The sequence below is a fragment of the Pelophylax lessonae genome (genome assembly GCF_965119305.1).
Source record: "Pelophylax lessonae genome assembly, chromosome: 4".
Taxonomy (NCBI): Eukaryota; Metazoa; Chordata; class Amphibia; order Anura; family Ranidae; genus Pelophylax; species Pelophylax lessonae.
Genome location: NC_138771.1, coordinates 333,723,862 through 333,739,318, shown reverse-complemented (window position 1 = coordinate 333,739,318; position 15,457 = coordinate 333,723,862). Strand labels below are relative to the sequence as shown.

Here is a 15,457-nt window from a genome sequence, read left to right as displayed (position 1 = left end):
CTTATCTGAGAAACAGAAATTGCTCATTGTTTAAGGAACCCCAAGCAACTTCTGGAGGGACCCTGGGATTCCATGGAACCCTTGCTGAGAAACTCGGATAGTGAATTGACCCCATAGTCTCCAAGGCTGCATTCACACTTGAGCGTAGCGTTTTCGCGCGTTTTTTAACCAGCGATTTTCAGGCGTTTGGAGGCAGGCATTGACATCTATCAAAAACGCTGGTAATCAGACCAAAAAGAATCTCATGTACTTTTTTCAGCTACAGGCGTTTTGCTTCAGGCGTTAAAACGCTCAGATGTGAACAGGGGCCATTTAAATGAATGGGGTTTTACTTGTTGGGCGTTTTGGAAAGTTTTTTTTGAGCGTTTTTGGAGCTGAAAAACGCTCAAAAACGCCCAGGTGTGAATGGAGCCTAAGAGATAAATACTGCACAAATTGTTTTGGTAAAATAACTCATGTGATATCTTTTGAGGGGAACTCCGCTTTGAATTTAATTTTTCTCTTTTTTTTTTTTTCACATGCCTACACCGCACCAGAGAAAGATAGTTCTGTAAATGAATGCACAGAGAATTCACAGAGAAATAGACACTGAAAACATTCCAGTGTGCTTTCATTTGGAATGGTCTCCCTCTGGTGAAATGTTGCAATTTAATTTCATTCCTGAGCCCAGGCAAAACATTTCCACACTGAAACATTGTATACTTTTACCTTACTGGCCAGTGCAGAGTTCCCCTCATTGTTATTTTGTACATTGCTAAAATACCAACTGCCAGGTGATACCAGTAAATAACAAAATGTGTGTTCTTTAGAGCCCCTTTACACTGAGGCGTTTGAAAACTAGTGCCAAAAAAAAAAAAAACTGAGCGCTTTTGCAGTGCTTTTCAGGAACTTTTGATGCATGTGATTTAAACTGCTTCAAGAACCATTTTGAGGCACTTTTCAGGCACTTCCCATTCATTTTAATGGAGAGGGGCGTTTTTGAGGTGCTTTTTTTAGCGCTCCAAAGATGCTGCTTCCAGGATTTTTTTCACCACACCACCCTAGTGTGAAAGTGAAAGCATTCATTGATTTCAATGGGAATAGGTGTTCATCAGCTTTTCAGGTGCTTTTTTTTTTTTAGCACCAAAGTGCTTGAAAAGCTCCTCGGTGTCAAAGGGCTCCTAGTGAATTGACTTTAATTAGATGTTTTTGCGGTATTACCTCACATTTGACATTTTACCTTGATGAATTGACTCATCGCATTCGATATTTCTGAAAAATTAGTCACATAACCTTCATATCGCATGCAGAATCCTTAAGCCCCGGTTCACACTATAGCGATGACAGACATCGCATGTGATGCGGAGCGCTCTGCTCTGAAAATCACATGCGGTGCGAATTCTGCCATACAAATTGTATGGCTGAATTCACATCTGAATCAGGCAGAACATGCATAGGACCTTTTCTTTGGGTCCGCAGCAGAATCGGATCGCATGGCGGTTCACGCCAATGCGATCCGATTCATGTCTGAACTGTTAGTTCACACTGCGATGTGCACACTGATCTTGGGGTGTAGTTACCTTTGTATTGACACCCCCAACGATTTGCATATGGCTGTGTGAACTGCCTGCGATTTGAATGCGTTGCAGGAACCCGCAGTGGATTTACAGGGTTCCCGCATCACATATATGTGAACTGAGCCTTTGTGACTTGACCCCACATTTATATTATAATATACACCATGAACACAAAAAATAAAGGAGTCTAGATTCCTTTCAAATTTTTTTTTTTTTTTACCTGGGCTCACAGGGGGAAAATATTTAAGGCCAGTGGCTTTTCAAGTAATAAATGACTTCTGTAGACAGCTGTGGTCCAAACAAAGGATTAACCTGAGCCAATATTGCAATGAGCCAGCTGCATGTAAAAGAAAAAACAACATGTTAGATATAATATATAAAATTAATTCCAACATTACCTGCACAAAACTTTTACAAAATAGAAACTAAGACATAAAAGGTGCCATCCTTAAGACTATAAACAGCAACAGAGAAAATGCATGTAGCTGTCCACCCGCAATTATCTAGTCACATAATTTAGTCTGCGAGGCTACTAGCCAAGGACGCTAAATTACCCAACCCTGTCAGATTATAAAGAAATCAAGATAAAAGTGTCCTGCAAAATAATAACTCACCTGTCTGACAGCCCAGGTCTCCTACCTTCTCCCGATCCAGTGCAGCTGCAGCCTCTGTCAAGTTGGTCAAACATTAGTCAAAGTTTGTTCGAAAATTTTCATTCTAGGAATGTTTGTTCAATTTTCGAACCGTTAGTGGGGTCAAATTCATTTTAGGCCACAGCAGTGAGAGAATTTAAAAGGAACGGGATGGAAAATTTCTCTTGAAAGAACGAATGTCTAACAATCTATGTGGTTTTGTTCAGGAAAGTCGATTCATTCCGAAATTGAATGTAAAAGCAAACAAGATTGTGACGTCATCAAATGTACTGAGAATTTTGATATGAATCTTTATTCAAAAATATACTAGTGCATGGCCAGCTTCCAGTTTTTAGCATTCAACACTTCTGAAGTGTCAGATGTCTGTTCCCCCCCAACAGTTCAATCCTCCAACTTGTATATCGCTACAGGACTCCAAACGACGCAAGGCAGTGGACACTCAAGGGAGTGTTGCATGCTAAAGATATTGACAGATATGCGTTTTGCAGGACACAATTATCTTTTTTCCTTTTTTTTTTTTCCCCAGAGGTTTGCCACCCATCCCTCTAGTGACAGAATGCCTCCAAGTCAAGCAAAATATCTGAACCAGCTACTAGAGGCTCTATAAGCTCTATATAAAGCCTGAGGTTCCTCTGGGGGACTATCCTTGGTTCCTGCCAGGTGAGAATATACGTTTCTTTCAGACGTGGGGGCGGATGGGAAGACCTATTGTGGGATACACTCAATCTGGGTGCTTATTGCCGCTAGCAACCCTCCAACTGAAGGACTTCATTGCTAGACTCCCCTCCAAACTGGTGAAGGACCCTTTTTTTTTTTCCGACCAGAATTCGATTGCATAGATGTTCACACCCATGTGATCGAATTCTGCAAATCTCTCTGCATTTTGCATTTGCAAACCAATTGCGGGGGTGTCGTTGACATGCACTCCGCCATCCGTTCGCATGGATGGGTTGGGATTTAGATGCAGTGCCGAATCCACAGCAAATTTGCACCGCATTTAGTGTCAACCCAGGCTTAGTGACCAATCCATGCATATAGGAGCCAAAATCTTTAAAAATTAACAGCAGCATCCCTGCTCTCCTTTAAATACACAAACCTGCAATTTATTTAAAAAAAAAATTCATAAATGTAAAGGCTAGAAAGGTTTGTTGTAGTGTCAGGAGAGACTGAAAACGCATAGCTTTCTCAGGAGCACTGTACACAGCATTTTCTCCAGTCTTGTTTTGTTGCATTGCAGGGTTTAGGGGAAAAAAAAAAAAAAGGAGCACGCCAGGAAGAGATTGCAGATCTGCTGGAAAGTACAAGGTTATGTAATGCTGCCCCAGAAATTCCAGCAGCTATTTCAGATGAATTCCATGCCTCAGTTCAGCTCCAAGGAAAAGATGGCGTATCCTTGTTTTAAATCGTATTTCGGCTTGTATTAGTTGCTGAGTAAAAAGATAAGCTTCGGAACAGCGTGAGTGACTCCAAAATAAAACTGCTAGATGTGACTCACACACTGCGATTGAGAAGTTTCCCTTCAATATGCGTAGGATGAGTCTCTCTACTGCTGTCCCTCTGCCACACAATGACTAATGTTATCAGAATTAACTACAGATTTTGTATTATAGGTACTATATATTATTTTCCACTATAGCATTTTCTTTATTGAACTGCCCCCCCCCCCCCCCCCCCACACACACACACACACACACACACACAGTATAACCTATATACAGTTATTTGGGGGAAAATCATTAAAGAAGTATGGGAATCAGGGTTCGTGCCCATTTATACTTACCTAGGTGGATGCAGCATCGCTCCGATGCTGCATCTGTCCCCCAATGCCTCTACACTGAGAACGGAGGGATCAAACATCAGAAACCACTCAATTTTCACACCTCCCCGAGGGCTGCTGTTAGCAGCTCTCTGCTCTGCCCCCTCCTCGCTCACTGGAGCGCTAGACTGTGGAGGGGGGCGGGAGTGGCCGGCTCAGGCTCTCAGCGGCTCAGTGAGAGGCTGAGCTGGGTGCCAATCTAGGCATGTTGGCGGATCCCGGCTCCATGCTCGCGATCTTGCCCGAGCCTGGACCGCCTCTCAGTAGACTTCAGCTCGCTGGGTGCTAAAACGGGTCACTTGAGTGCAAAACGAACTGCCCTCCTGTGATCCACAGGAGAAGTACAGCCAAACGAGCTTGGGCTGCACTTCTCCTTTGACCACTTGCCGACTCCCAGCAGTACATATACTGGGGCAAGTCGGCTTTGTCCCGCGAAACAACCTAACTGGCTACAAGGGGAGTCATCAGCGGGTCCGGCAGCTGTGATTGCCGCCGGGCACCCACGATCGTTCCCCGTAGAGACAGAACGGCGGTCTGCTGTTGTAAACACGGCAGACTGCTGTTCTGTCAGTTATGAACACAGGGATCTGTTCCTTTTATTTAGGAACACAGGTCTCTGTTTATTCAGAGAAAACAACCCCCACACAGAAAGTACCCCTGAAAGAGTGTATCAACGTACCTTACAAAAAACGGAATTTTTGTAAAATCTTACCTGTAAAATTCCTTTCTCTGAGTCCTCCGACAGTCGCCGCCTCTTCATATTAGTCACATATGGGGTATTAGACTTTGCTCCGAAGGAGTAGCTAGGCAACAGAATATGTTAACATTAAAGCTTTTAACATATCCCACCCTCAAGGGGTGGTCCCCTCAGTCAATACCCTCCTACTTCCTGCAACCATATCTCAGTTTCAGTGGAATAGCAGTAGAGTATACAACCAAACCCCAAAAGAGGGGCGGGGGCGGCGACTGTCGGAGGACTCAGAGAAAGGAATTTTACAGGTAAGATTTTACAAAAATTCCGTTTTCTCTTACGTCCTCCGACAGTCGCCGCCTCTTCATATTCGTCACATATGGGGACGTCCCAAAGCAGTGCAAACATGAGGGGTGGGAAACGCATCCGCGCCGAAAGGCAACGCAGTGTCCGCATCAAAGATAGGAACCTTACCAAAGGAAGGAAACCAGCTGGGCTACAGGAAAAATAATTGCTCAACAGGAGCAACAACCCAGGAAAAGACATAACCAGGGGATAAAAAACCTATCCCAACAGCCAGAGGTCCCCAACAAGGGACCCTAGGGAATTGCCGCACCAAGAACCTTGCGGCCAAAGGAAGCATCCGCCGATGCCTGAACATCTACTTTGTAGAATTTCGTGAAAGTGTGCACGGTCGACCAAGTCGCCGCCTTACACACCTGGGCTACAGAAGCCCCATGACGACAGGCCCAAGACGTACTCAGAGATCTAGTAGAGTGCGCCTTCACAGGCACAGGGGGAACCTTCCCCTGCAAAGCATAGGCCTGTTCAATGGTCTGCCTGATCCATTTGGCGATGGTAGAGGCCGACGCCGCCATGCCCTTCCGAGGACCCTCTGGAAGAACAAACAAGGAGTCCGTCTTTCGAAAAGACTCAGTCGATTTAAGGTAAACCCTTATCGCCCGAACAACATCCAAAGAATGTAATCTCACCTCCTTTGGATGTTTAGGCTTCGCGCACAGCGAAGGCAAGACAATATCCTCATTAAGATGGAATTCCGAAACTCGCTTCGGAAGAAAAGAAGGATTAGGTGGCAAGACCACCTTATCCAAATGAACAACCAGATACGGAGACTTGCAGGACAAAGCCGCCAGCTCTGACACTCTGCGAGCCGAAGTGATCGCAACCAAAAAGGCGACCTTTTTGGACAACATAGACAACGAGATCTCCCTGATCTGTTCAAAAGGAGCACGTTGTAACACAGATAGAACGAGATTCAAGTCCCAAGGGGGCAGAGGATCCCTCCTAGGAGGAACCAGATGCCGCACTCCCTGAACAAAAGTGCCAACCAAGGAGTTGGAAGCCACGGGACGTTGAAACAGAACGGCCAGCGCAGACACCTGACCCTTTATCGTAGCCAGCGCCAAACGCTGATCGACACCCGTTTGAAGGAAGGACAGCACTCGGGAAACCCCCCTGGACTCACACCAGGCCAAATAGGCCTTCCAAGTACGGTAATAAACCTTCCCCGCGGAAGACTTCCTCGCGTTGATCAAGGTATGAACGACCTCTGGGGAGAGACCCTTCTCCTTCAGGACCTCGGTCTCAACAGCCAGGCCGTCAAAGCCAGCGACTGTAAAGCAGGATGGTATATCGGTCCTTGAGACAGGAGATCGTCTCGAAGAGGCAGACGCCACGGGGCGTCGACCGCCAGATTCACGAGGTCTGCGTACCAGGACCGGCGAGGCCAGTCCGGTGCCACAAGAATCACCGTGCTGCGTTCCGAGTGTAACCTGCGAAGGAACCTGGACAGCAACTGAATCGGTGGAAACGCGTACATCAGCCTGTACTGATGCCACGGGGCCACTAACACGTCCGACGCGTCTGCCCGAGGGTCGCGTGTCCTTGCCACGAACCTTCTCACCTTGTTGTTGAGACGAGACGCGAACAGGTCCACATCTGGAAGACCCCACTTCGCGCACAACATCCGGAAGACAGCCGGGTGGAGAGACCATTCCCCCTGATCCAGGGTCTGGCGACTCAGATAGTCCGCCTGCCAGTTCTCCCCCCACCGGAATGTGAACCGCCGTTATCGCCGGGACATGAGTCTCGGCCCAAGACAGAATGTCGGCCACTTCGAGCCGCTCGGGCACTCCTGGTGCCCCCTTGGTGGTTGATGTAGGCCACCGCCGTGGAATTGTCCGTCTGCACCCGAACCGGGCAGCCCTGCAGCCGGTCCGTCCAGTGATGAAGACAGAGATTTATCGCACGCAATTCCAGAATGTTGATCGGAAGGGAAGACTCCCCCTCCGACCAAATTCCCTGGGCGGACAGAACGCCCAGAACACCACCCCAGCCCGACAGGCTGGCATCCGTGGTGATCACCGTCCACGAGATAGGACGAAACGACTTGCCCCCGGACACCATCGGGGACTGGAGCCACCACAGAAGGTCTCTTCTGGTTCGATGACTCAACGAGATTTGAAGATCCAGAGATTGAGGTCGCCCGTCCCACATGGACAGGATCTCCGCTTGGAGACCCCGCGTGTGAAACTGGGCGAAGGGAATCGCCTCGAAGGCCGAGACCATCAATCCCAGACATCTCATGCACGTCCGCAGAGACGAGTGCGGAACGTCCCTGAGGGACCTGACTTCCTCCTGAAGAGTTCGGAGTTTGTCTTCCGGCAGGAAGACCTTCGCCTGCACAGAGTCCAGAATCATTACCAGGTAGGGAAGACGAACCGACGGACTCAGTGTCGACTTTGGAAAATTTATCGTCCAACCAAACTCCTGCAGAGTTTGCATCGTGACAGACAGGTCCTTCACCAGACCCTGGCTGGTCGCAGACCGAACCAGAATGTCGTCCAGATACCCCAGGACAGAAATGCCCTGGGCCCTCAATAATGCCAGAACCGGTGCAAGCACCTTGGTGAAGACCCGCGGAGCCGAGGCGAGACCAAAAGGCAACGCCACGAACTGGTAGTGATCCTCCGCAATGGCAAATCGAAGGTACCTCTGGTGACCCTCGAAAATGGGGATGTGAAGATACGCATCCTTCAAATCGATGGAGGCCATGAATTCCCCCGGAACCAGGGCAGCCACCACCGACCGCAGGGATTCCATGCGGAACTTGCGAACCCGCACAGAGCGGTTCAGAGCCTTCAAGTCCAGAATTGGACGAACCTTGCCCTCCTTTCTGGGCACGGTGAACAGATTGGAATAAAACCCCCGAAATCTGTCCCGATGAGGCACCGGAACTACCACTCCCTGAGCCCTCAGGTCCCGCACCGCCAGGTGCAGGTCCCGTAAACGCTCTGGAGACAGTTGAAGATTTGAGGGAAAAAATCTGCTCTCCGGCCGAGAGAGAAACTCGATCTTGTAACCAGATCGAACGATCTCCTGAACCCATCTGTCCCGCACGCGGGCCAACCAGGGCTGAAGAAAACCGAGCAAGCGTCCCCCCACCCCAAAACTGGGTGAGGGCGCCCCTTCAGGCCGCACTGTTATGGGCTGCGGATCCGGATTGACCGGACTTCTGTTTTCCAGACCAGGGCTTCTTCTGAGAGCCTTGACCTTTGAACGGTTTGCCCTTGTAGTGCGACCGAAAGGCACGAAAGGACCCCTGAGGGGGCCGAAAATTAGCATGCTTCTTCCCAGAAGCCCCCTTAGCCTTGGGGAAATGGGGCAAGAGAGTGCTCTTACCTCCGGTGATCCCCTTAATCAACACATCCAAGGACTCCCCAAAAAGGCGAGACCCATCATAAGGCAGATTGGCTAAGGTCTTACGTGAAGACTGGTCCACCGACCAACATTTCAACCAAACCAGGCGGCGAGACAACACCGCCACGCTGTGCACACGTGCAGCCAACGGGACTAGGTCCAAGTCTGCATCACACAGATACATGACACCCTGGTGGATTTGATCCACCATATCCAGGGTCGCCGGCGAGGCCGAATCGGCCACTAGGACGCGCCTAAGCATCTGCGTCCAACTTGCGACCGCCTGGGCCGCCATGAGAGAGGCAAACAGAGCCTTAAGCATAGAACCCGTAACAGAATAAGTATGACGGGCAAGAGACTCCAATCTCCTATCCGTGGCATCACGGAACACAGGGGAATCCTCTGCAGGAATCGCAGTGGATTGGTTTAAAACCGCAATTGCGTGATCCACTGGGGGTGGCACACACCACCTTTCATCAGTGGAAGGCGAGAAAGGATAACGCAGCTTGAACCTACTTGGTACAGCAAAAGGTTTGCGCAGATTGCGCCATTGTTCCTTAACAGCGCGCTGAAAATCATCATTGCAGGGAAAAACCTGCGGCGTCCTGCGTTTTCTCTGCGTCCCATAAGCCGCCAAGGCAGCGGGGGGACACACTTCATCCTGCAAACGCAGCGTTTGTTTTATGGAAGCAATCAATTCATCCATGATTGCAAGCTCTTCAGGCGAGCCAGGGGGAGAATTATCAACCCCTTCAACTTCAGCCTCCACCTCGGACCCCACTAGATCCAGGGAGGAGCGGGACCCCGATAAGGAGGCCCCCGCCATAACAGCCCCATCACCTTCACCCTCAGAATCAGAGGAAAGAGAAACTCTGGGTCTTTTAGTAGATTGAGCAGCCACCAGCATCTGCACCTGAGCAGCAAGGCCAGCCACAATAGTGGCTAAATCCCCCCCTGGGGGGGAAACAGCGGTCCCCTGGCTTTCCACCAAGGCGGTAGGAAATTTGCCCTCCTGAGAATCCATTGCCCCTATTACAAATGCCGGATAAGAAAGGGTTAACTGCCCCTTTAACAAGCGCGGCGAGCGCAGCCCACCGCACCACACACAAGCACAATGAGACCCCCACAGGACAATAAAACTGACACAGGCAATGGATAGGAAGGATATAACCTGAGGAGACCCTCGCCGCTGCTGCTGCCTCGATCGGTGTTCCTGGAGAAGAGGAAGTGATGCTGCCGGGGCGCTCTATGAAAGCCTATGGGAGGCTACAAGAAAATGGCCGCCATGCATGTAGAACATGCGGCCGGAGCGAGTGTAGGCAAAATGGCGCCGTTTGGCGCCGAAACCGCCGCTCCACAGTACAGTAATGCACACATGTCATCCATGTATAAAAAAACATGTCAGATCTCCGCAGCGATCGCTGTATAGTGCCCAAACATGCCCAAAACATGCCCCACAGCACACAGCTTCTCACACTGACAAGGCTGACACACACAGTGTCACACAGCTCCCCCCCCCCCCCTTGCAGCCCACAGCATGCAGCCGAGTGATAGGGAGACAAACAGTGTGAACAGAGGCAGGTTACACAGTCCCAGACTGACACCCCCCCAGACAGACAGGTCCCCACATATATACACTTACCTCACAATGGCGTGGGGGACCCGCACAGGCGAACAAGCCGCTGCACATGAGGCAGGGAGAGTCGCATACAAGACGCACAGAATGGGGGTTAAGAAACCGCACAGCGTCCAGTGAGGTAGCCACCTCACCAATCATCCCTGCACCGAACAGGGATGGGTTGTTCACTGTGCCAGGAGCGTTACCTGGCTGAACGCTCGATGGCAGGCTGGGAAGCCACTGACCCACGACCTGCGACCAGGGGGATCAGCCCGAGACCCAGCCCGCATGATCCTCTTCATCCGAAGAACTAACGCTGACAAAAAGAACAGCTAAGTAAAGGTAGAGAGAAAACTCAAACAAAAAATCAAAAAAGAAGAAAGAGTCTGGGGCACAAAGCCCCAGCACAGAGAGAGCCAGCCACTCCTGACAAGCTAGACATTGAAACTGAGATATGGTTGCAGGAAGTAGGAGGGTATTGACTGAGGGGACCACCCCTTGAGGGTGGGATATGTTAAAAGCTTTAATGTTAACATATTCTGTTGCCTAGCTACTCCTTCGGAGCAAAGTCTAATACCCCATATGTGACGAATATGAAGAGGCGGCGACTGTCGGAGGACGTAAGAGAAATTATATTTCATATTACATTTTGTTAGGGCTCATTCTACGATGAAATGTGGCCCCCTGCAATTACAGATTTAACAAGCCAGACTAGCACCCATTCATCCACCTTGGACAGCAGCCAGCTGTATTTTGCATTTAGACGACATGTTAAACCACCTCCCCATTCATTCATTTGAACACTTGACAGTTGGATATTTTGCATTTAGATTACAAGACATTTTGCATAGAGATTGCTGACGCCACCCATAAACAATTGACAATTGCTTACATTAACACATGACAACTGAATGCAGACGGGGCGACTCTCCGACAAAACACAGATTCAGATACGGGAACACCTCATATTGACACAGATGCATGGCGAAAGCAAAGGCCCTTTCATGTACTGTTCTGTCTGAGATGTGCTATTGTTAATTTGACTGATGAATTGTAAACCAGTTTGGAGCAGTCTTTCCCGCTCAAAACATGCCTTAAATATGAGCTAAACTTGCAATAAAATCAGTTGTGACTGCACTAAGTTTGAGTGCTATGCGTCGTCATAACTCCCGGCCGGACGAGAGGGAATTCACTATCGAGGGGGGTTAGCAACTGAAGGGCTGTATATCATCGCGATTGCCTCCTGACGAGATTTGAGCTAACAACCCCCTAGGGACACATTTAACCCTTTGATCGGCCCTGGTGTTAACCCCTTTCCTGCCAGTGTCATTATTACAGTAACAGTGCATATTTTTAGCACTGATCACTGTAGTAATGTCACTGGTCCCCACAAAAGTGTCAAAAATGTCAGTTAGGTGTCCGATCTGTCTGCCGCAATGTCGTAGTCCCGCTAAAAATTGCTGATTGCCGCCATTACTAGTAAAAATAAAAAATATGACAAATCTATCACCTAGTTTGCAGACGCAATGACTTTTGCGCAAACCAATCAATATACACATATTGGGATTTTTTTTTTACCCAAAATATGTAGCAGAATACATGTTGGCCGAAAATGAAGACAAAAAATTAGATTTTTCAAATTTTTTTTTTCTTTTTTATTGGGAATGCTTTATGGCAGAAAGTAAAAGAAAAGTATTTTTTTTCCAGAATTGTCTTTTTTGTTTATAGCACAAAAAAAATAAAATAAATAAAATAAAATAAAATTGCAGAGGTGACATCAAAAGAAGGCTATTTGTGGGAGGGGAAAAAAAAAAAAAAGACATTAATTTTATTTGGGTACAGCGTCTCACGACTGCACAATTGTCAATTAAAGTAACGCAGTGCCATATCGCAAAAAAATGGCCTGGTCATTAAGGGGGAATAGCTTCCGATCCAGAGGGGGGTTAAGGAAGAAATACTTAGGAGATAATTAGTACCTTCTGTTGCATTTGATAACACAATGTACAAAGTAATAAGATTGCAGTTTTCATGTTAAGGCTTTTTGTACAGTGTACTGATGTATTCACATTGGACATTCCTGGCAAAAAAAAAAAAAAAAAACACAAGAATAGGCTGTATATCACTTACAAGTATTTGCGAGCAGGCACACACAAGCAGGAAGCGTGGCATTTGCTAGTATTTGTGGGTATACAAGCAAGCCGCTTGCCATGTGGGCACCGGTGTGCGCTTGCTCCAGAGCCCCATTCTATGTGTACATAAGAAACAGAGCTGTGGCTCGGCCCTGCCCCCTCTCTCTCTCTCTTCATTGGCTCACTGGCTGTGATTGACAGCAAATGGAGCCAAGAGAGAGCCTGGGACATCCGAGGACATGAACGTAAAAACAAAAACAAAAAAAAACCCTTCAGCCTTTACAGCCACTTTAATTCACATCAATCAAGTTTTCTATTTCATAAAATAACAACCACTTGAACATACCAATATTTCCTTCTTTGAAGTACATGCATTCAGTTTATTTTGCTTGCTCTCCTATTCTCTCCCGCTAAGGCTAGGTCTTTACAATTCCTGGGCGCAGAAAGCAAGCATCCAATCCCCGTTCTTATCCAGTGCTCTCCCTTAAAGAGGTTGTAAACCCCAATTTTTTTTTTTTCCAACCTGCAAGAGAAACACATAATGAGCAAGTATGCATCACATACTAGCTCATTATGAAATACTTACCTTAGAACGAGCCCCCCGCTGTGCCGCCCACTTACCTGTATGACGGGCGACCTGTTCAGTTGCCGTCTACCGGGATCACGGCATCCGGCCATCTGATTGGTCAGAGCCGCGGTGACGTCACTCCCGCGCACGCACGCAGGAGCCGACAGTCATGGCACGGGGCTCTGAAGGAACGGCACCAGCGGCCGTTCCTTCAGAGCGCATGCGCCAGTGACGTCACTGGCTGCATGTAAGGTAAATATCTCCTAAACAGTACATGTTTAGGAGATATTTACAGTACCTATAGGTAATCCTTATCATAGGCTTACCTATAGGTACAACTTGCAGAGGAGGGTTTACTTCCTCTTTAACTAAAAATGGGGCGGCTACACTGGGATAATGAAATTCCTTTAACCACTTAAGGACTGTGCCTATTTCTGACACTTCTTGTTTACAAGTTAAAATCAGTATTTTTTTGCTAGAAAATGACTTAGAACCCCCAAAAATTATAAATTTCTTTAGCAGAGAACCTAGAGAATAAAATGGAGATTGTTGCAATACTTTACAAAACGCAAATTTTTAGGAAAAAAAAAAAACACTTTGAATTAAAAAATAAGAAACGGTAACGTCATGCTTCAAAATTGCACACGCTCGTTGAATGGCATTCAGGGGTTTTAGGTTCTGGATAAGCCTGAACTTGCCTGAAGGCTTCTGCACAATGAAAATGTGGGGATAAAACCCCACGCCTATCTCCTCTGGTGGTACCTTCACCACAACCCTCTGCTCTCCCAGATTTTCCAGTGAGAAAAGTAAGGCCTTTTCCACGCACCTTGGAACATCGGTGATGAACATCCTGCGCGGAGGGGGGCTTGAAAACTCATGATATCCCCTCCTTATGATCCCCAAAATGAACTGACTGGAGGTGACCACTTCCCATTGTGGATGGAAGGCCCCCAATCTTCCTCCCACTGTGATCAGCTCATCATTAAGTTTTCTTGGGCTGTTAAGCAGGGCAAACCCCCCCCTTCAGCCTCTGCTCCTCTGGCCCCAGGACTTCTCCCACCCCTCGGTCCTTAGAGCAGAAAATTTCTTCAGAGGGTGAAATTTCCTTTTAGTCTGTTCACCCCATCCACGCTTGACAGGAAAGGCTTTTTTCCTGTCAGCCATCTGATCTAGGATAGCTTCCAAGCCTGGCCCAAACAAGTTTGCCCCCTGTAAGGAATCCGCAAAGCTTAACCTTAGACCCGCTATATCCCTGCCAAGTCTTAAGCTAGAGCGCCCTCCTTACTGAATTGGCCAGGGCTGAAGATCTAGCGGATGTATGGACAGATTCGGCTGATGTGTCCACAATATAATCCACGCCCTGCAGGAGCGTAGGAAAGGAAGACAGATTTCCTTGGAGGTGCCAGCCTCAATGTGTGTGCTTTAGTCTGGGTTAGCCAATACTCCAGATTACGGGCAACCACCATCATAACCATGGCGGGCTTAAGCGAAGAAGCCCAGGTCTTTTTTAGGAGTAAATCCATCCTTTTGTCCATGGGATCAGAGAAAGAGCCCTAGGTAACGGAAGGATAGGTTTGTCTGCCTCAAGACCTGAAAGAAGGCTGCATCCATTTAGGGGACTTGTTCCAAATGGACGCCTCTCACTCTGAAAAGGGAAATCTCAGTTTCAGGGCCCTCGAAAAGAAAGGCTTTCTTTCAGGGTCCTGACATTCCTTTTTGACAGCTTCTACCAGGACGTCATGTACCAGAAAGACCCTCCTTTTCTGTTCGCCCAGGCCCTGGTACATCTGGTCATGAAGAGATAGAGTCTTCTCCTCCTGGATTCCTAAGGTGGTGTGGATGGCTGCCAAGAGATCCTTCATCTCTTCCAGGGTTAACTTGTACCTCCACCCCTTCTCTCTCTCCGAATCCACCTGAGAGCCTGAAGCTATACTATCCTGCTCTTCAGCCTCTGTCAGTGCTCTCGCAAGCACAGCATGCCACCAGGAGTGTAGCAAGGCCCTACCACCACCAGGGTCACAGAACCACCCCAAACTCCCCCCTCCAGACCAACAAAGAGGGACCACACCACGGAGCTAGTGGGGGAAAAGGTAAGGGAACGCCACTCCAGGGTTCCCCTTGGCTTAGGATGGCTGGTGCCGGCTTTGCCTGGAGTAGTGCTTGTAGCCTCTGCTTCTGACATATCTAGGAGTGGTCGCACGCCTGCTGGGCCTCTCAGCTGTCCCCACAGCGTTTGGCTCACACCAGCCTTGTGTCTGGTCTGCTCTTTAAATTCCAGCGGCCGGAACCAGAAGCCGCGGGTCCGACGGAAGTGCGCACCTCCCCCGGAAGTGAGGTCACCAGCCACTCGGCCTAGTAAGAAGCTTAAACGCTGGCGGCAAGATGCGGGAGGATCGGCCGCACCTCTGCAGCACCCCCCTGGGCGACAAAGCGGACCCCCACAGCCTCTGACCACCCCCCCTCCCCCAAGGAGAAGCTGGGGTGACGCCAGGCAGCCCTACAGGTACTCCGGGCTCCCCAACCAGACCCTTAGCTGCACACATGGAGAGACCTTAGCCTCCCCTTAACAGGAAGCACAGCCACAGATTCCCCCGGCTGTTCAGCCTAAGTTTCTGGTGGTGTCTCCCCACCTGAGGAAACACCAGAACTGAAGGGCACTGGCTGACAGGGAGTTTAAACCTTCACGGTTGAAGTGGTGTTTCCTGA

At 48.6% G+C, this 15,457-nt stretch overlaps 1 protein-coding gene across 1 annotated transcript in view; it reads right to left on the bottom strand.

The window, feature by feature from the left end:
- Positions 1–1,765: 1,765 nt before the first annotated feature.
- The window catches only part of ATP6V0E1 (ATPase H+ transporting V0 subunit e1), a 44,789-nt gene continuing 31,097 nt past the window's right edge, over positions 1,766–15,457 (bottom strand). Inside the window, exon 3 of the mRNA XM_082254614.1 lies at positions 1,766–1,893. Coding sequence (XP_082110740.1) covers positions 1,800–1,893 — 94 coding nt within the window. The 3' untranslated portion in view covers positions 1,766–1,799. The remainder of the gene's footprint in view (positions 1,894–15,457) is intronic.